Source organism: Oxyura jamaicensis, chromosome 9 (genome assembly GCF_011077185.1).
Source record: "Oxyura jamaicensis isolate SHBP4307 breed ruddy duck chromosome 9, BPBGC_Ojam_1.0, whole genome shotgun sequence".
Taxonomy (NCBI): Eukaryota; Metazoa; Chordata; class Aves; order Anseriformes; family Anatidae; genus Oxyura; species Oxyura jamaicensis.
Genome location: NC_048901.1, coordinates 14,172,026 through 14,194,109, shown reverse-complemented (window position 1 = coordinate 14,194,109; position 22,084 = coordinate 14,172,026). Strand labels below are relative to the sequence as shown.

Sequence of the window (22,084 nt, the reverse complement as noted above, 5' to 3'; positions counted from 1 at the left end):
ACTTCAGACCCCTGTGACACTGTGCCTAGGGGGAAGCACGCCTGATAATGTAGTACCACACCACACTTGGCATTACCCCGATCTACCTACCTTTAGGACTTGATAGCTTTACAAAAAAAGGAGATTTTCATTGTTAGTAAACCAATGTAATTTATTTAGAGGCAGTCATTTATGTTTACTGGGCTATGAAAGAACAGGAAGCGTCTGGCATCCACAGAGATCCAGATTGATCTCTCTGTCTCTTTTTGACAAGCAGCCAGTTTTGAGACCTATCTCGCCAGGCATACTAACACATCGACTTGCCTTTTTCTACCCTGAGCTGCTGGGGAGAGAGAGCTTTGCTACCTCCCATGGGAAAGGGGGAAATCCCAGCCACGTGAGTGGTTTAAAACTGACCAGGAATGCAGATGGATGATACGGGTCAGGAAACACAGGTGCAGCTCAGCCTTTTTTATCTCAAGCTACTTGGATCATGATGATAGCAAAGAAAGATTCTGATCCCTTGTCAGTGACCTTGCAGGGGAAGCACCCCAAAATAAAGCCACCAAGAGCTTGCTGCACTGAGCACCCAACAAGGAAACCTAAAGCAAATTAATTGACAGCTACCAGAGGCATAAATCAAAGCTAGAGCGGTGGATCTATCCTGGTGTGCTTATGCATATCCTAAGTGGTAGCACGTTTCGGTGGTACCATTTTGTTACTCTACAAGCTACGAAGTGGTGTGCCTTTTTCAATGAATTAATTGTAATGACAAAAGACAACCCAGCACCGCTAGTGTTGTAAGCCCGCAGCCTCCTCTTACTGCAGGAGCTAGCATAAGCATCAGAACATGGTACAGCATCTCCTTGGGTCCAAAGGTTTACAGGAAGGCACGGATCAGACAAGTTAGGGAAAGGGACATTTCTGCCCCATGCGACACAGACTGTCATCCTTTCGGTGGTCCTATCTCCAATCTCACGTACGCTTTTAAAGCACAGCAAATGCCGAGACAAGAGCAGAATCATTGTACTGTAAATTTACACAAATGGAGATGAGATTAAAATCTTGCCTATATGCTTTAAAGATATCATAACCACAGAAATGAGCAGAGTATTATTAACTATCACTTCTTACTATGTAGAACTAGAGCAAAGTTATTTGAAGCATAAAAATTCTGGCAAAGGGCTGCCATATTTAATAAATCACTGAATCAATTATTCACTGTGAAAATCAATTACTTACTTCAAATGAGAATCTTATGAATAACCTCATGCCCTTTCATGCCATCTAAGAAAGTTATAGGGGAATTAGTCAGTAAAAAATGCCTCACTTATCTTTTATGTGCATTAAAAAGACCACACAAATACAGGGTAATTCTGCTCTGCCGAAGCACTCTGCCAGCAGAATAGTCCAGAACCATTTTAATGAAGTCAGTGTATTTCTGTGGATTTACACTGCAGTCAAAAGCCGACTATGACCCATTGGGGCACCACCCCCAACAGTTTTCCGGGTGCAATTCAGAAGCAATTCCATTCACTCCATCCCATTTCACAAACAGGAAACCAGAATACAACCCGCAAACTGTACAGCCTCCTCTACAACATGACCTACATTAGGTAACTCCTCAAAGGAGCACAAAGTATATCTTCACAGGTCAGGAAATATTACCACAAAACTCCGTGGAGACACTTTACAGTGAATATTGCATGGCTTTGCAGCAGCTCCCACCACTCCTGCTTTTAAAGGTTTTCCGATAAGTGACCGTTTTCACAAAAGCTGGCTGCAAGTCCCAGCGGGGTCTCCACCCTCCCGCCTACAAAACCCAACCATCCCAGGAGCCCAGAGGTGCCAGGTACTACTCACTGAGCTGTAGAGATATCCCTCAGCGTTCATGGCAACGTACAGACCTGCCTTCACCCCTTGGATTGCCACCACACGAAGACCCACAGGGATTAGATTGAAAAGGGCTGCGGAAGGAAAAGAAAAGCAAAGATTAGGCAGACATCACCCCGCGGGGCCGCCGCTGCTTCCCGCCCCACGGCCAGCCCGTACAAACCATAGCAAACTGGAAACAGGAAAGACCTGTAGCCACAGGGTCAATGTTGAAAGCAGATTTTTAAAAGCACTGAGCTTGTTTGCCTCCCAGAAGCCTAGATATACTATCAGGATGTCTGATCACTGCCTCTGCAATGCCAAGGGCTTGTACACATGCTCGGGCTAGCGTATCTTAACAGCTTTCTGTGGGCTAGCTGAGCTGTGTGCACATCTTTGCCTGTGGCAAACGAGCAACACAACTTAGTTTAGTTTACCCTGAAACAGATTTAAGCCTAGTCACACTTTCTTGCATTTGCCATATGCTAAAAGAGCACATAGACAGGGACCACGGCCAGAATGAGGCACCGTAACTCATCTGTGTGCCTGCCCCTGTGAGCCCTGCTATCAAAGGACTAAAGGCACTCAGGAAGAGATACTGCCCCGGTCCTGAGCTCTGCTTCTCATTCAGAAGCAGCACTGGGTAGGACAGAAGAAGACAAGACCTTTCAATACTCAACTTTACTGCAATCTTATTGATTAAAGCATTGCAGCCACTTCCTCTCAATTATTTATCTCACTGCTCGATTCCAAACAGACCCCGTGTCTCAGTGAGAGACCTTTTCCCTGAGCAAACACATTAATGTTCGGTCAGGCTTTGGTGCGTTTCTATCACAATGAGCTTAATGGGGAAAGGACTGAGAGTGTCGACAGGCTACACACTCAGACATTAGCTTGGCTTTGTTTCCACTGAGAACTGTAGGACAAGAGCATCCAGATGAGGCAGGACTCTTGGTGCTTCAGTTTGTGGAGAGGTCACTGGATGCTGCCCCAGGAGCTCGGGATATGGTGCTTGGCTCCTTGCAGCCAGTGGTGCAGACTGCAAGAGCTTCATCAACGTCTGAGGAACTGCACGATTTCTAAGAGGAAAAAGAGCTCAAAGGGTGCGGGTGGTGTAATGGGAACCTGGTTACCATGGAATGGAACTCGGTGGATTTGCTTACAGGTTACAGACAGATACCCAAAAAAAACATAGAGAACAGAAAGCAGGGTTGCTTGAGGTATCCGTCAGGTGCCCTGACTAAGCTGGTTTTAGGGTTATCTCCAAAAAGGGATTCATGAGTCCAGGTTTCAAATGAACACCTTTTCCTTTCCATCCTTCCTCAAGGAAGACTGGAAGACTCCCCTCAGGCAGCTCACTGGAAGGGAGGCACACCAAGGCTGGTGAAACGAACCCTACCCCCAGACACCATGCCTTTAAGCACCACGTTCAGTGCAATATCAAAATGTGTGCTTAAGTCTCTCAAAACCCAGTGCCTTTATTTCTGTGATTTCATGGAGGTGAGGGAAGGACTTCAGCAGTATATGGCAAAGTCCAGTGCGGGGACTAATCTGTGAACTACTGGAGCCGAGGACGGCACTGCTCTGATACTGTCCCAGGAGGAGATAAATGCACCTACTTGACTTTAAAGAGCTGTGCTACAGCATAGTTCTGCTGTTGAGCAGCTCACCAAAGCTTATATTTCTATCAGTCCTCACTACCATGAAGGTCTAAAACCCTCTGTAATTAACAAGTCTATTTATAAGTAATTCCCCTTTCCTAATTCCATACCCCCACCCCACACTGAAAAATGGAGCATATTACTGCAAATAATGAAACAGAATGGGCATCATCATTCATTCTCTACAGCCAATTTGTCTTGCACAGAAAACTTGTGACAGACCCCTCAAAGCATTCATTAGGCAGCGGGGTGATAACGCCCAGAATTAGGGGGTGAGAGGCTCCACTTGGAAGCACCCACCTCTCCAAACCTCTCTTTTCTGCACGCTGAGGGAGCACAGCAACAACCCTGTTGTGCTCTGCGTTACAGGAGCAAGGCCACTGCTGGTTCCCAAGCTCCCCTGGAGCCTCCTGCAGACCATGGCGGCGCCAGCCCCAGTCGTGGCTTTTAGGCATGGCAGAGCATCTCTGCAACATGCTGCAGAGCAGGGGAGCGAGTGGGTAGGCAGGCAAACAGAAGGGCACGCATCTGACATGGGTAACTGGCAGCCAAAGTCATTTTAGGAAGCAAATGTTTTCTTCTATTAAAAGCATTTGGGGGTCAATCAAAATTTTGCAAACTCTCAGAACTGTTTCTGCTCTCAAAATGGGAAATACCTTTGAATTAGTTAAAGCGTCTGTTGTCATTCTTTTAAATGGACATTTCATCTTATTTTGGAGCAGATTTCAAAGCTTATAAGCTTTGAAAATTCTGCTAATCCTGAAATACCAGAATTAGGGATGGGGAAGAGGACTAGCTGTGGTAGGGTAGGACTGTCCACAGGGTGTGATGTTAAAAAAAAAAAATTTAAAAAAAAAACTAATGCTTTTAAATCTTTCTGTTGCAAATTGTAAATTTTCTATGCCATATACAACTGCATGAGACAGACATGCTCTTTTGTTTTGCATGCAGAAGACAGAAGAATTAAGATGTGTGATGTCTGCCAATTTGCCTTCATTACACTTTCCCATCTCCACCCGTTCCTAGACTTTTACCTCGTCCTGCTCGTTGATGATCCTGCTTTTACCATACTCCATTTCTAAACCCTGCAGCCATGAGTTACGTTGTTCATCGTTATGTTATGGCCATTTATCAGATGCATCACATTTCTAAACTCTGAAGCATACTTGGCTAGGGATCCGAGCTAACTTATTACAGAACCGGAAGACCGGGGCAAGAAGTACCATATAGAAGATGTGGTCCATGTGCTCAGCTGATATAAATCAGTCAGAGAAGCTCAACTAATTTATACCCAACAAGGGCCTTTAATCCCCTGAAACTGCTTGGATTAAAAGAAAATTCTTCATATATCCCAATGCAAGTAAGAAGAGAAGCTGTCTTCATGCTTATATTAAGATGGCGTGCCTTTAGCCACATGGTGGAAGGAACAGATGTCCCAAGAGCTGTTTCGCGGGAAGCTGGCTGGATGCCCATTCAAATGCCATTAGAACTTGGCTCCTGTCCCCCCCCCCCCCTCTTTTCTTTAAGAGACAAGAAGTGGAAAATAAATGTCATCAGCTTCTCAAGAACATACGCAGAATGGGCACCAGATAGACCATTCATTTTATAATTGTTTAAATAATAGCAGTTCCTCTTATATAAATAATTGGGTTTTTATTAGAACTTTTAATTTCATCAGATGTATCTAAGGGACATGTCGCATCTCATTTTAAATGTTTATTTTGCCAGAGTAAACCAACCTAATGCATTCCACGAAGATTAAGATTCCTTTCATAACACTAGTTTGAATAGTCAGGGCATGGATTCAGCACGCAGAGCTGATGTATGGAACTGTGCTCCCTGGGCATTTACCTGTGTTAAGATGGCTTCTGAAGGGAGAACACACGGATTGCCATGCAGGGTGGCAAGGACCCTGTTGTAGCTATCAAGAGTGTCCTTCTGACACCGGATGTAAATTAACCAACCCCTCCCCAGGGACAGGGAAATACCAGTTAGCTACTTCTTGGTGAGTTTTGCCCTTCCACAGAAATACTGCACAGATTTGTGAATGGCTGGCCAGAAATCCTCTGGATAAATATTTTAAAACAAAAAATATCAGTGAAGTCTGCAGCTGTTTACTTGGATGAGTATGCTTTGACTTTTTTTTTTTTTTTTCTGGTCAAAAAATGATAAGTATAGAGGAATGGAAAAGAAAGAAAAAAAATAGCGTGCCTTTTTGGTCCTTCCAAAGTTAAAAATGTGATTTTGTTTTGAAGCTGTAACAGGAAGCTTCACATAATATAAAACATTGACTTAAACTGAAGATTTATAAAGGAGAGCAAGTGATCAAAAGTTAAATGAAACTGAATAAAGCACATTCTTTATTTCATTTTCAGGAGCCACATATAATCAGGTTGGATTTTTTTCTCTTCTAATATTCCCTAAGGTCAGGGGATGGGGAAACATTTGTCCTCTATCTTCTCTCAAAGACTTCAGTCCCCTGTATACGCACCAAACTCTCCAGCACAGCTCATGGCTTTGAGTGACTGGCTTGGCACATTTCAGCTAAGTGCCTCCTGTCCCACCAAGCTGCCAAGGCAGGGCTGCCACCTCACCAGGAGGATTGATGCTCTACAAGTGCCCTTCAGCCCATCTATTTCCAATTAAGGAGACGGGGGAAGTAGCTCCCAAGTTCTCAGCACCTCGCCGATCTGATCTCTGACATTTGACATAAATAAGAGTTGTTTGGGTGATTTGGTGCCAATCTCAGACTCAGGAGGTTCCTCCTGCACCCACTGAGGTGCAGCCAGAAGCAGCTTCCCTTGGCTCCCCTGCCAGCCTGAAATATTGCAGAACTGTCCCTACATTTTATTTCCCTCTGCTGTTTACCTAAATTCATCTCTGCTTCCATTTAAGCCCATTACTTTGTTGTTCGGTCCTCACTGATAGATGAGGGTAATGAATCCCTGTCATCTCCAGCAGCTCTTCGCATGTCGTTGACAAATAGGCCTCCAATGGGATTTTCTGCAGATTGAGAACATCCTATGTCTTCTTCCTTTTAAAAAAGCAGCTAATACCACCCAGCGCTGGGTCATTACTCACCTGCTAAAGCCCAGTGAGCTCATCACGTGTTGGTGCCTGCCTGACAAAAGCACAAGGCCAGACTTCTTGAAGGAAGAAGCCCGCTCAGTCCTTCACAGAGGTGTGTGCACAGGGGGTACGTGGGGGCTGGCTGCAGGTTCTCCTGCTCCAACAGGAGTTAGGGTTGTGATTGTAATTTGTGGCCTTCGTTTGTTAAGCACCAGCATGTGAACCGTGGGACTAAGACCTGGCACAGCATGCTTCCGGCCAGGTTTCTGGGGAATGCAGTCTTTTGGGTTGGTTCACGAGGGCTTTGCCAGCCTCTCACGATTTCAGTCACTGCTTTCTCAGAGCTCCTCATGTGTGCTGCTCCACACATGGTCCCTGGCCCCAGTCAGACTACAGCCCAACTGCATGCATTGTCCCCACCATGAGGACAACGGGGCTGAGGCAAGCCCCACAGACATGGGGCTGCATCCACCTTACACCCCTGTCCCAGGGCACCTTCACAGGACAATGTCAACGCCTTCCTACATGGGCTGCATCACTGCAGGCAACCCTCACCTGCAGCCAGGAGCCTGCCCTCCTGAAGGAGCAATGCCTTCAATCCAACTAGGAGCTTCTGTAAAATAGAGCAGCATGATTTGTCCCCAGATTAAGTAGGTTCTTCCTTCCACAAAGTACAAGAAGCTTGCTTCCATCAATTCTACCATAAGCATTAACTTTTGTTCATCCCTCGTAACGACTGGGAAGACACCTTCCACAGTGGGCAGGCTAGATGTAATGTCCCTTCAGCAGTAGCACAGAGAGCTTCAGACCAACTCACGACCTGAGTCCTAATCTATTGATGCAATTTGTGGCACGTAAGACCTGAGCTCTGGTGCCCTCTCAAAAGAATTCATCTAACACCTGTGAAATGAAGAGATGCTGTAGGAAACACCTTGCACTTTTTTTTTTTAACCTTTCAGTGAGCTTTGGTATGGAGAAAGCTATGTATTTTCCAAAGAGACATTGTTTTTTGTTCATTTAAATCAATATGGCTCCTGCACATGAGCATCGCTTTTAAACCTACATGGCTCTGCTGCACTTTGGTAACCTTTGACGGCCGGCACAAATCCAATCCCTCTGAATAGGGTTTTGGAAGAAGACCTCATTTGGAAAGGTCATTCAATACCCTCAGCCTTAAGAGTAGCCTCAAAGCACGGGCTTTGGGTGAACAGCTGGTTTTCTCCAGCCTGGAAATTCCTGATGCTTGCTGAATTTTTCAGGATAAAATAGTGAAAACAATTATCTCCTCTTCTCCTTGGAAAGAGAATTCCCCATATCCTTTGCCCACGTGGCATGTGTATAAATATAATCTCCTTTCTCTTTTGGCAGTAGTTCAAATCATGGGTTTTATTCTCCACCCCACCCAGATGGCAGTTACAGAATCGGGGCGGGAGGGAACAAGATGGGAGAGGAAACATATGAAATTATACAGGCAAGATTTAAAGGAGAAGTATAGATAGGAAAAATGTGCAGAAAACAGCTGGCTTCTTCCTAATTTGATCTTTTCAAAAATGAAGCTTCACAAGCGAGACCCACTAGGTGATGCATTTGATTGTAATTGGGTTGCAAAACAGGCTAATTTTTCTTACTGTAGTCGCTGTTTTCGTCCTTGGTCCCATCAATTGTACCATCTGGGTGCATCTGCAGGAAGTATTCCTGCTGGCTGAATAACCTTGTCACAATTCCTTTCAGCTGGGGTTCTGCAAAGAAAATAGTAATTACTATTAGATATACCAAACATGCAGCAAGTAGCAAGAGACCCGATTTGTGTGGTCCCCATTAAACCCTGAGTAAATAAAAAAGTGCTTGGCAGATAAGACAGCTTTCTGTGATTCCTTTCAAGAGTGGTTGTAAAATATTCATATAGACATACAGGGAAATAAAATGGAGATCAGATGAGGAGGTAAAATGCAATGCATAGTTGGTGCAGCATAAAGTACCAGATTTATGCAACACCGCTTCACTGGAAGTTACCTGCCAAATTCAAGTCTTTAGACACCGTACTGTTCAGAATATGCCACTCATTTCAAAGAAAATTTGTTAGCAACGTTGCAAAGAATTTGCTCATTTCTTATGCTGCCTGTGAAGCCAACTACCTTGGTTTCTATATTTGATCCACTATTACCTAGTTCCAGTCTTATGTCGATGAAGCTCCATTTAAACTGCTGGTATTACAGTGGTGTAAAACCAAAGTAACCGAGCGCTGAATCAGGCTGTGCAAGCCCAACTGTGTGGGATTCGGGGAGCAAAATTCCTAAAAGGAACAGATGCAAGACACCTCCAAAAACGACCTCTGAAGCATTTACGGGCACCTGAAAACGCCTCTGTTTTAAATCCCGTATGTTCCTCCCTTCCAACATGTGCCATACACTCTGGTGGGTGAGAATCACTCCTTGTCTTTAGCAGGGTCCTTTCCCAGCCCCATATACCAGGAGGCAGCCATGGGCTAGGAGCTCCCCTACCACCCCGGCAACGTTTTATAGCCATGCTGAGGAAGAAAAGGGAAACATGAGGAAAAAGCAGAAAATTTGGCTACGAGATAACTTCACCTGACAGAGCTCCGCAGTCTCCCTGCTGTCCCACTGATCAAACACGAATTAAGTGGTCAAAAACTCGGGATAAATTCAATTTTACCATGTGAGGCTTACAATTTGTCAAAGACATTGCTTCCGTAAGGCAAACAACCAGCTACGCGCGGAGGGGCAGCCACACGGGCTGGATGACAGAGATTTTCTTGGTGCGGTGGGAGGTCACTGCTCTGTGACCACCCACCAAAAGCAATCAGGAGCTCGTTACTGCTGGCTCAACAGAGAGGAAGAAAACCCAGCGTAGCAAACCAAAACCAAGTCAGCCTCCCGTCCTTCCTGCCCCTCGTGAGGCTGTTTAATAAGCCATGGTCGTTACGTAACCCCGCTCACGTTGTGAGCTAAGTGCTCCCATCAGGAGCCCCCATCTCGAGCGCTTTTACACCGAGCTGTCCTGCCTCCGTGCGAGGATGGAGCCCCCACCCCGCACCTCTCCACTGCCCAAATCCCCGCCACGGGCAGGGACCGTGGATGTGGATAGGATGAAGGTGCAAAGGGTTTCAGCTCCAGAGACCCCTCCACCGGCCAGAGGAGAACCAGGTCCTACTTCCCATCTACAGCAGCGTATGCTTGCCGCTGAATAAATCAGTGTCAGCTGGTTTCTCTGCTGGCTTAAACAAATGATTTCATCGCAGCCCAACTGTTGTAGGCTGCAGAAAAGGTTTTTCCCAGAAAAATTCCCAGCTCCAGGACAGTAAGCACACACTGGCCACCAAAAGATGATGTCAATCGAGCCAAAATATGCCAAATTGAGACTGCTTTGCTGTGTTCTCTCCAAAATGAAAGACCTGTTTTGTTGGATGCAGGAGCGTGATTTAACTTGCTTTTCTAACAAAGATGTCAAAGTGGAAGGAAATGCAAAGCTGCATCCTCAGGCACAGACAACTGCACTGCCCTCCTCGAGCCTGGCCCCTTCCCCCTTTTATCCGATACCACAACAGTAAGGGCGCTAACGGGCATTCCCTGGTGTAAGACCTGTGTTCAAGTCCCCGAATGAGCCTCAGCCTCCGGTTAAATTTTAATGTGTAAGCATTTTGCACAAAATGGAAGAGCTCCCAGCAGGACGGATTTAAAGACACTCCTGCAGCCTGAAGCTCTCTGTGTACTGGGGAAGGGGAAAGACCTTGTCTTAAAGCCCCTCAAGGATGAGAGCAGGGATAAAAACCAGTCCTGACCCTTCCTCCTTTGTTGGGAAGACAATTTAGACACAGGACAGAAGGCCTTTTTCTTTCAGGGCCCAAGCTATACTTTGATCATGCAAATCATTTTGCAAGAAGTTAAAAACCTCTCCCACCTAGGCTAAGTAGCCTACTGAGTAAAATACAAAGCAGACCTTCTCATCGTTAGTAGCTTCCTATCATCTTAGAGCTTATCAAAACAGCACCCGAGGTCCCGTGGGGCCCCACTGCATCCCTGCTGTAGATGAAAACACCGCTGTACCAGAAGGCTGAGTGTCACCACAGCAAGACGCAGGGTGAAGCCCCTGCATCCCTCTTTCATCACAGGTCTGACAAGCACTCAGCCAAGGTCTGACTCAAGCTTCAACAACCACCTTCTTCATAATCCTGGGCTTTTCTCAGTCAATGCCTGCCAAGAGATGGGTTGGAAGAGAAATCTTATCTTGCATGCACTTTTTTTCCTGACCTGGTTTTGCTGAAGTTTGAGGCTCGCTCCCAAACTCATAGTAAGCTCAAGGGGAGCGAGAGGGAGCTCTACGCCATGCACAAAACCACCACATTCTTCCCGTCCCTAATGCGGTCTGACAGCAGCAGTGTTCCCGTCTCTGAGCTGCACAGAGCCTTCTCTGCCTGAGCATCCCTGTTCCTGAAGCCCTACAGCACCAACAAAAGCCTTTTCCAGACACCAAAGGGCCAGAAAGCACTTGTCAGACATACAGGTCTCACCTCCTCTGGTGTCTGCGTTTCCTTGGGTCTCTCCTTACAGGTGAGGAAAAGCACCAGTGAGAAGCTGCACCTTTGGGTACCCTCCTGAACATACAGAAACAGCGCAGAGCCAGCACCGAGCTCCCCCCTCTATGCAGAGCACAGCCCAGGAGGGTGAAGGAGTTGTCTGGGCGATGCGGGATTCATCTCACCTAGCACAGGCTGCTCCCCAACACAGGCAGCACCTGACCAGGACTCCCTTTGCATCCCCCACCCCACAGGCACCCAGCTCCACAGGGTGCTGAAGCAGCCCGTGTTTCTCCATCAATTGCAAAGGGACCAACGCAAACAGCAGCAGCTGTGCTGGTGGCAGCTGAGGGGCTGCTTCACCCCCAGGGCAGCTCCTGCCTGACAGCTGGGCACGAAGTGGGGCACTGGGACTTGTTATTTGTGCCGTAAGCACCGTGCCTGGGAAGCCTACAGACAAAACTTTAGGTGAAGCTTGCTTTTAACACGGAACAAGGATGCACCCTTCTTTCTCCCCTCAGCTCACCACAGAGTTATTACTCGCAGAGGGGTGTGTAATCACAAGGTAGGATTCTTCCTGCTAGCCCTGAGGCAAAACTCAGCAGGTGGCTTTTAGGAGTCTCTCTACTGTTGTCATATGTTTTAGCATCACCTCTTTCCAGCTACAGTGAATGACATTTTATCAGTCTGCCAGCACTGCTGCACCTTATGCTACAGCAATCATGGTTCCTACACTGCCCTTTTTTTTTTTTTTAATGCCACAAACAGCAGGTCTCCTGGTCACTTCAGGACGGTGGGACATCCTGGTAAGTCACAGCAGAAGGCAGAAAGACAACTAAATAGGCTGAGAGCTTTCCACCCTTCAGCAACAAAAAACAGCAGAGAGCAGTCCTTCCTTACAGGCAATATTCCCACTGCTTCAATAAACGCTGGGGGAGAAGACAACCCTGACACTGTCTAAAATTCCCCTGGTGATACCGCCCCGGGCTATAATAAACAGGAGACAGAAACAAACCATAAAAAAGGAGGAAAAAATTGCAGCACAGCCAAGCACAAGCCCTCCCTTGACCACTTTCTTTCTGTAACTCACAGAATTCATCAGGAATCAAACTCAAATCCATTCTTTAACCTCATCATCACGTAGCAGTGGGAACTCAGATCTCCTTGCTTTTAAAGGAGCAATATGGCACAACACACTTGAGCTAAACCCATTCCTCCCACTCAGGCTCCTCCGTACATTCGTCTGTTCTGCTGCAGCTTTCCCTACAGAAATGGAACTAAACTAACATGGACAAGACTTCAGCTGCAATTTAGTGGCTCCCTAAAGACAGAGCCAAATATTTCAGAATGGGTTTAAGAAGAAAGTTATGACGGCCTTGATCTCAAAGTACAGACTGAGCACAAGAGACTTCCGTGCAGCATGTGCTCGCCGCACAGCCCCATGCTATTGGGATCCTCACGGGATATATAAAGGGATGTTTTTGTCCTTATTTTATAAGGCATACTATTAAGCTTTAAAATGCCCACGTTAAAGATCCTGTTCTGGCCATTCATATGCAGCCCTCCAGGGCTGGGGCACTGCAGAGAACACACAGCAGAGAACACACAGCAGACCCACTCCGTACCCCAAGGCAGCACGCTCAGATCCCCCCAACATGGCACTCCCTGAGGCACAGTGGGAGATCGTCCCCCAGAAACATCTCCGGGGACAGACAGAGCCACAGAGCAGACCAAAGAGAGTACCAGAGAGCAAGAGCTAAGCCATGGCTCTGTTCCTGGTCTGCAGCTTCTGTCAGACTGGGTAAAGACACAGCCCTCAGCTGCTGGTCCTTCTTAAACCAGTCCCCCCACAACCAACTCATTACACCCCCCCCGACCAGCACCCTACTTGTTCCCATTTCCCCAGGCCAAGCTTCCCAGCTTTGCATACCTTGCTTTTAACTTCCTGGCCCATCTGATACAGCTGAGGGCAACTAAGGCATGATCTGATTGCTAATCTCCTTGTCACTGCTTAGACGGTAATGCCAGGCTGGCGTTACGCGGTTCAGCTGTCCTGCTGCTGGGGCTTAAAGCCACCTCCATCCATCACGGGCTGCTGTGCTTCCTGCCGCTGTGCTGTATGGCAGCTCGCATCCCCCGGGGCTTCCCAAGGGATGTGAGGAGCGCATGGTGCTCGCACCGATCTTGTTTGCTCTCCAGGCATGCACTTGCCAGGGGATCGTACCGAAATCAGCTATCCAACAGGCACATCCCTCACCCCAAAATGCAGCCACTGCCAGAGGTACTTGCTACGTCCCCTAGCAAAGCAAGTAAGAGCTCTGCCAGGGTCACCGGGAGAAAAGCTTTTTTTTAATCAAAAATATCACCCTCTTTTTAAGGAACTCTTCTTTAATTTCTGCTGTGTAAGGTGAACACGGAGCTCCCCCCATAACTGCAAATGGAAATCACACAAGCGAGATGGAACTCCCCTACTGCATGCTGCAGGGGGGCTCAATCCAATGCAGTCCCCAAGCTTTGAGAGACCAAGGAATAGGGCACGGCTTTGGTTTCCAGCCCAGACTCCATTGTGGCAGGCAGCCTGCCACAGCTGCATGTCTTGCAGCTCACAGAACCCCTCTCATCGCTGCTGTGTGTATCCGAGGCTTTGAGCTAGGAAACCTGGGGGACTCAGCAAGACCCCGTTCACAGGAGACACCTGAATCTCAACTCGGAGTTAATGGCAGGGATCTCAGAGGGCTTTAATAACGTCTTGAAAAGATGAAGGGCTTAGTGACCTCTCAGGGATCGGAGCCACTGGCTCTGAGGACTCCTGCAATTTGCAGCGATGCTCTGGTTAGCAGGCAGGCCTCTACTGGAGGCTGCTGGTGCAGAACTGCTTTTAAATTCACTCCAGAAGTGCCAGAGGTCCTCTGTGTTGGCTACGGCTTAAACTCTGAACCTCCTGGGTTACTGTTCTCCGCACAACAAGCTGTCATGCCCCTCTAGCTCACACCAAGCAGCCATTTCACATCCAGCAACCTACAGCGAGGCAGAAGGAAGGCACCTACTAAGTAACTCTGACAGGAGCCTCACCAATTTGCTCTCTTTCTGCAGCAGGACAGGCGCTGACCCCTGCCTGCTCCCAGCACAGCAAAGCTGGCTGAGGCTCCAGCGGCAGGCTCCCAAACCTGGGGAAGGAGGGAGCCCCTCCTGTGCCCACCCGAGCCCCGGCTGGCGTCCCGCTGACTGTCCTGGTGCCTGTGCAACAGTTCTGCTGAGGATGGGACTGTAAACGGGGGGGCTGGAATGCAGCTCAGGAGTGTATTGCACCTAAGTGTATCTTAAACATTTGTTTATTGCAATTAAGCATTTTAGGCTGGAATTTACACATTCCATGATTCCCATTTTCCTCCTTTCAGGCTGCGGCTGTCATCATGGGAGGCTGATTTATGACTCACTGACTGCGCTCAAACCCGCACCGAAACCAGCGTTCGGGTCGGGATGCAAACTGCTTCTAATTTCCTCAGATTAACTCCGCATTGCAAGTGCCACCACGGAGACTGCAGCTTCCCCCCCCCCACCCCCCCCAAAAAGGACGGGTTCCAGAATCCTTAATAAGCCAAATGCTGCAAACGCACGCTGACAGGAAAGGGCACCGAAATCCCCCTTCAGAAGCACGGTGTTAATGAAGCCTCGTACGAACTCGGCACGAAAACGCATCAGCGAGCTCCATGCAGATTACTATGGTGACAGGCATCGGCACAGAACTCGGGGAGAGAAAGAAGATGAAAAGCTGCAGGAGAAAAACGTGTTGGGTTTTTTTCCCACCCAGGAGCTGCTGGGTTCTCTGGGGTGCTGGGAGCTAAGATGAACTAAGTGGTTTTCTCCAATTAAACGCATCACTGTCGGTGGAAGTTTAATGGCTCAGCTCACTACGATGATTCACCGAACCCACCCGAACGGGGAAGCTGAGGAATAACGGTGCTGGCAGCTGCGCCGGGAGCTGCTGCCCTTGCAGAGCAGGGGTGCCTCGCGACACGAGCTGCGACCACGGCGGAGCAGGAGCATTTAGCAGGTGCTGTGCACCGGTGTCTGGGACTGCACCTGCAGCGAGCCGTGCACCAGGCAGGTCGGAGCCTCCTGAGCCACGCGCGGGGCTCCTGGAGGACACTCCAACCGTGTCACTCGGGTGCGGAGGTAGGAAACCCTTTCTCTGCAAACAGGGCACGATGCCGCAAAGCGCTGAGCATTTTTGGCTCCCACGGGAGTCAGCGAGTATGAAAAAGCATGCAGGCGGAGGCAAGGAGGACATTTCCCAGCCCTATAAAATGTTTACCCATAGCCAAAATTCACAGTAAAATCGTTCTGAGCAGAGGAATGAACTCGACCACCAGCAGGGCCTGGAGGGACTGGGCAGTGCAGCCCCTAGCACCCCGAGCTCCAGGCTGGCGGGGGGCAAAGGAGCGTGTGCAGTGCAGAACGAGGGGGCTGCCCCAGCACCGGGAGGCTCCGTAGCAAAGCGAGGCATCCAGCTCCACCTTGCAAAGCTGCTCCAAATCGCTTAGGTTTAGATACAGCCACTCGGCTTAATGCATGGGTGCCTCACCCAGCCCACAAGGAGGATGGAGAGGTGTAACCAGAGACTGACCGATGGTAAGACATTTTTTCCCAAGGACGGTGACGCTGGGGGCACCAGACAGCTGCTCCTTTCCTGGTGGCGCAGAATGAAGGCCATGCCTAGCTCCAGTCCACCGTGATGACAGGGTTAGAGCCACCCTCCAATTACAGGGAATTTGTTTTGAGAAGAAAATGACTCGGGGACAATAGGGCTGCACGGCACACGTGTGTTTACTCATCTCAAGTGTAAATCTCCACCCAGGGCTAATAACTACGGAGAGCCAACCGGTGTTCCCAGGATGCATTACATGAAATAACAGGCTGCGCTGACAGGGATGGCCTCTGCAGATGAAGGACAGGCTTCCGAAAATGACATTTCCCTCACTCAGCAGGATGATGGGCTCACGTTGATGACAGCACCCATCAAAGCAATCACCTCTTGTCACTGTCAGTGAGTCACTAGAGCAGAATGGCACCTTGTAAGCAAAAAGAGCATCCAGAGAAGCGATTTCCTTTCCTGTGCTGATGTCTGCAAGGAGGAATAGTAATTAGCCCTCCGGCACTGAGCACAGCTGCCTGCCCGCACCCCTCTACCAAGGAGCAGACACATACAAAGCCCTGCACGACGCCTGCTTCGGGCTACAAAGCCGAGAGCCTCCAGAGAAAGCTACTGCTCCCTCACAGAGGAGGTGGAAAGGGAGTGTTTGCACCACACTGCTGTTCACGCGAGCCCTCCCATGTCCAGGGCATCAGCTCTGTATCAGGGATATTAATACAAGCACGAGGCAAGGGGCAGAAGGAGTCACAGAAAGCACTGGAAATGAGGGGTGCGGCCACGGGGCCGCTGCTGCACGCCTCTCCCAGCCCACCTCTTCCTAGGAGCCCCTGGGCACCAGATGGAGGCAGCAGCTACCCCGCAGCTCACTCGCTCCCATGGGTCTTGACCCCGTGTGACAGCCACCTCGGGTCCAGGGCTCAAGGCAAAAGAGGTCCCAGGTCTTGGTTCAGTTCTCCTAGAAGGCAAATGCCAAACTAGCGTACCGGACACATGAGCTACCCCCCGTGAGCAGTCCAAGCACACAAGCATAGATGGCCCAGCCACCCCAGCACTAAGGGCCCCAGAAACGTCCCCAAAGCCCACCACAGCTGAAAGGAATGTGATGACAAGAGGTGGAGGACTGATGGCCTCGCTGCCACCAGTTATTTTGGCACAGATTTGCTGCTGTCTACCTCTGGGTGAAATTATTCAGCTGAATACTTTAATTGTTCAAAAACTCCGAGTAAGAGCAGCTGAAGCTATACACAAACTCCATCTCATTAACGGGGAAAAAAGAGATCTGAAAAGGGTAAACGTTTTGATTTTTTTCTTTTGAGACAATGTTTTCTTTGGAAACGCGATGAAAAAAAAATAAGATTTTAAGAGTTGGAGATGAAAGCCAAAGTTTCATTTTAAGAAGAATGAAATATTGCATTGGATCTGAATCCCCTCCTCCCCGCAAACTTCTTCTATTTGACTACAGAGCTCAAAAATCAATTCTTCATACAGCTGCACTCCTGGGTTTATTTTCCTCTCCCCCAGGACATGGTTTGTGTTGCTGTTGATCCAGTGTGTTTCAACAGCAGTCAAACTTTCAAAACATCTCCCTTTAAAGTGCAATCTTCTACACCTTTATTGACTCCTGCTCTGATGAGGAGAAAGCCAACGCCTGATAGGAACTGAAGGCGTGAAGGAGAGATGCAGGGCTGTTCCAGGACTTAGGCAGGGTGAGCCTTCTTAGGTAAGGAATTAAAAAAAATAGAATTTTAAGGGACCAGAAGTTGTAGCTAAAGCTCCTAAGCAGTTATTTTCCAGCACAGTCGATGCCTTGGCCACCAAAGGCTAAGGCAAGCTCATAAGTATGGACAGCAGAGAGCACAAGAGATATTACTTATTAGGAGGAAAACCCTGCAATTATTCCTGACATATTGTGTAATTAGCCAAAATTACAGCATATTCACCCAGAGTGAAACGGAGGATAGCATAAACATTATGTGTGAGCCCACAGTCAGTGAGTGCATTTCACGGGGGCACAAACGTGACCCCACGAAGCAGCCACGCGTGAGTCCCTCCACGGCAGCTTCTCCCCAGCCTGCGCCCACCTGTGCTGGCTCCCAGGCAGCTCAAAGAAAGAAACATCGGGAGCAAAACCCATGCTCCTGTGCTGAAGTAAGATTTAGCAATTAGGCATCACCCCAGCTATGTTGTCCCCAGAGCGTGGTGGGAAGGCAGGCTCAGACGGTGATGCCTGAGATGCTGCTGCCTGCACGCTGCTGGGCTTTGCTGCCTGGAGCTGGAGGAGGGAGGAAGAGAAAAGCAGCTCTGCCCGCTCCCCATGGTTGCAGAGCCTCTCACCCTACAAATGGGGATGGAGGGGGAAAGGGGCTCCTACAGGGCCTTGCGTGACCCTGCGGGACCTCGTCCTAAGGAGATGTTTGATGGGTCACAAATCCTGGGCAATTCTGTGGCAGCACTTTGCTGCTTGTAGTTAGAAAGGCTGTGTTTTGGTTTCTTTACTCCCATGTGCAACACAAAACTTCTTCGCTGTGAATTTGTCAGATTTCTTCCTGGTTTCCTACCAAGAAGATTTACGTTGGTATCAGGAAATCTTTCTACCAATGCTACCAGGGTAGGACCTAGAATCTGCTCCATGGGTTAAAAAACAGGGTAAACGAACACCTGCCTGGGGGATGTACGCCTGGTTTCAGTGCAGGGCTATGGCTGGACCAGCCAAACTCAGGGTCCCTTTGTCCGGTGGCATTATCACACTTCTGTGCCCCAAGTTTGTCAGAGGGCTCCACGGCACGGTCCCCTGCTCCCTCACCGCGAAGTGCCCCCCACAAGGCCCCCATCGCTAACAGTCCTAGCCCAAGCTGAGCAGAAGCCATCCCTGCTGTTCACGCCTGCCACGGCGCTGTGATCTGTGCTATTCTCAGCTGCCGAAGCTCTCCGCTTCCTCCAGCCACCCGACAGGCCTGAAATACCGCAGAAATGCCAAGAAGCCCCTCACGCAACCAAAACACACTATGGAAACGCCTACGTCGCGCTTCCACTCGGCTCCACAAGCTCAGAAAAGCAAATTCAGTAAAATAGAAAGCGGACAGAAGATGCTCTGAACAGGGGCTGAGCAGAAAGAAGTCCCTTGAGGTGCTGTCGATGAGCCCTGTGTGGTCACTGGGTGGCAGCTCAGGGTCCCGGTGTCACCGCGCAGGCACGCAGTACCAGCAGGCATCAACGTCTCCTGTCGGAGCACTGCTCCTCCCGCGCTGCCTCAGCGTTTCTCCAAAGGGATGAGAGGCGTTAGACTTCTTTATTTAACAGGTAATGAGCCTGGCATGCAGAAAAATCAAAGCTAGAACCAGTCGGGCTGTGTTTGGAGATTTTCTTTTTTTTTTTTTTTTGCTCTACTGCACTAATGCAGATTAAGGCTCCCTGTAGCAGTTTCCAAGCGTTTTTTGACCCAAAATTATGATGTTACTAAATTTCGGCAAATGTTACACAACACCAAAATGTGCATACAGAAAATGTGCTGCTTGTGACACTCTGCCTTGAAACAAGATTACACTTCAAAGAGCAAGAGAGTGCTAAAACCAGCCAAAGCCTGCCGTGCAATTCCAAGTCCTCTTTCCTTCCTTCTGCTTTGTGGAAATACGCTTTGTTTACCTGCACAACACTTGTAATTTACCGGTGGAGCCAGAAGATTCCTTCAACCTACCAAAAACGCTTGTGGTTTTGGAAAGCCAGCACCCGCTTCTCTCCATCTGAAGCTCTGTTTTAAACAGGGAGCCGCTGAGTGGTGCTCTGAGGTTTGTGCCTTGCTGCAGACACCTCGCTCCCCATGTCGGGCAGCCCCAAGGGTCCCAGCGAGACAGGGAAGTTCGCCACTCACCCTGCTGCTGGCTCGGGAGAGAGCTGTAAGCACGGAGCTGTCTCCCCAGGGATGCATGCGCTCAGGATGACACAATGCAGACAGAGCAAAAAACAAAACCCTGCGTGTCCAGCAGGTCTCTGGCTGCAGCTCCTGCTTCTCCGGCTGCCCAGGAGCCTCTCGCCACATGGGAGCATCCCGAACTTCAGCTGGGGGTTTCTCATCGCTCGGGAGCTGCCAGCAGGCTCTAGTTCTAAAATCTAGGATTTATTTCATGGAAAGCAGAGATGAATTTTTGTCAAAACAAAGAAATAAAACTAACAGATGAAATGTTTAAAGACGTGGAGAAGGCGCTGAAGGAAATGAAATAAAAGCCAAAATAAATGTTTATGAGTTGTAAATAACGATGCTGTGTCAGCCGGCAGGCAGATCCCATCCTGAAGAGCAGACAGCCAAGCTACGAGAAGCCAGCAGAGCACCGGCAGCTGTACCGCGAGCTCTGCCAGCCCTTTTAGCCACTGTCACAGGAAATCCCCACTGGAGCATGATGTCGGTCCCCGGAGGACGCATGCACGAGTGGCTGGAGATCGATAACTGAGACGCGAGGTGCTTGCAGCCAGCAATTAAGACCCAGATCTGGGTACAGGAGCCGTGCCAGGGAAAGGGCCAGCCCGGGGCGGGGTGGATGGCCCGATGTGTGCGACTCTTGCATCTCCTGTAGGCTCTCGGGTCCCCGGGGAGCCAACACTGCTGTGCCTTCTTGCTAATTTCTCCCTGGTTTTCAATTTTCCAGAAGACGTGGACTGGCTTTTGGCAGCCTGGCTTCGCTTGCAGCAGCCCCATACAACTTGACCTTTTGCAAACAGTTTTGCTTTGGGGAATGAAGAGAATGTATTTATTTGGCAGGTCTGGCGGGATGGGTGGCAACTGCTAAGAAACTATCTGTGCAGCCAGCAAGGGGAGGGGAAAGCAAACCGTGCTGTTCTAGATAAGTATCAATTAAGTGAGCATGTTCCATTAACCCCAAGGCTTGGCTCCTTTCTTCCCTCATTTCCAACAAAAATGCTTAAATATTTCTAGTTTTCTTTTTCTGAGAAAGGAACATTTAAAAAAAATACATCTTTCTCCTGACCGCAATCAGCTTTCAGCTGGGAAAGAGGAGCAAGTAACAGAATGATGTTGCCTCTCAGTGGATACTCTGCCTGCTCACAGCAGGTAGCTGTTCACTGGTCACACATCCTCTACACGGAGCACGCTGCAGGAGGGGAAGGAGTGCCCCAGGATGGTGCTGAGGTACGGGGGAGCAGCTCCATGCTGCACCCACCATGGTGGCTGTATCGAGCCCGGGATCTTCATCCTCACATCCAGCCCCCTGCCGCTGGAAGCAACCAGCCGCCTCACGTCTCCCCTTTCTGATTTCTACCAAAGGAGCCAAGCGCTCCCTGCATGAACACTACTGCCTCCTCTGAAGGAAGCATCACCTGGGCAAAATCCCCCCTTCCTCCCATGAACAGCTGCAGGCACAGCAGAGGCACGTGCAGCTGGGAAGGGAGAGGAGCTGCAATTCCTGCCTGCCACCCTGACCCAAGCCAGGGGCTGCAGCACAGCTCCACATCCTCCAGGCTCTGAGCTCTCCTGGGAGCAGCACGACCCCTAAGGCATCTCCTTGCAGGGACACCAAGCCACGCCAAACCTCAGCTCCTGTCAAAGCACAAATGCCCATGTAAAAATAATTTATTCCTGGGATCCCTGCTAGTGTTGTTCTCTGGGTGAGGCGCACAAAGCACGTCTGGGGCTCCGGTGCAGCTTTTAACCCAGATGCAAAGTGAAGCCAGCCTCCAGAAAGGCCGAGCTATTTCAGGATTCAGCTATGTGTCAGGACAGAGTAGAAGATAAGCAATAGATGTAGCAGTTTGCCTTATGCTCACGAAGGATAATGTATGAATACAAAGAATTCCATGTTAGCTAGGCAATAGAGACAAACCCGTATTGAACTGGAGAGTATAAAGATAGCTTCCTGACGGACTGCAACGCGTGCAGCCCAAGTACAGAGCTATCATTTTGATGCAGGGTACCTCACAGGACACTTCCAAGAGTAAGGTACAACGATAACGCAGCCACGGCAGTGGTGCTGACCAAGAGCTGGAGGAAATGCAAACGTGCAGCCCTTCTGCCAGCAACACGGGTTGTGCATTTAGGGTTAGCCCTCCGGAGCTGCCTGCCCTGAACTGCTCTCTGCTGTACTCTTGGTCACCTTCTGCCAAGCCACACAGTTTGCAAATACGAAAGGGATGTCAACCCCTGACACGTTTTGCTTAAAACCCTTCCTTTGGTTTTAATAATAAATCACAGCTTGGCTTCAGCTGTGCAGTAGAGAAGTCCCAGAAACGGTGTGCACGTGGCTGGTCAGAGGGACAGGTCTCATGGAACAAATGCCAGAGGGACGGAACAAATGCCTACCTGGCCAC

The 22,084-nt window shown here is 49.1% G+C and overlaps 1 protein-coding gene across 4 annotated transcripts in view; it reads right to left on the bottom strand.

The window, feature by feature from the left end:
• The window catches only part of FGF12 (fibroblast growth factor 12), a 206,579-nt gene that overhangs the window by 67,048 nt on the left and 117,447 nt on the right, over positions 1 to 22,084 (bottom strand). For all 4 annotated transcript variants that reach the window (XM_035334482.1, XM_035334483.1, XM_035334480.1 and 1 more), the window contains 2 exons: positions 8,210 to 8,320; positions 1,843 to 1,946 (listed from right to left, as the gene is read on the bottom strand). In XM_035334482.1, coding sequence (XP_035190373.1) covers positions 1,843 to 1,946; positions 8,210 to 8,320 — 215 coding nt within the window. The remainder of the gene's footprint in view (positions 1 to 1,842; positions 1,947 to 8,209; positions 8,321 to 22,084) is intronic.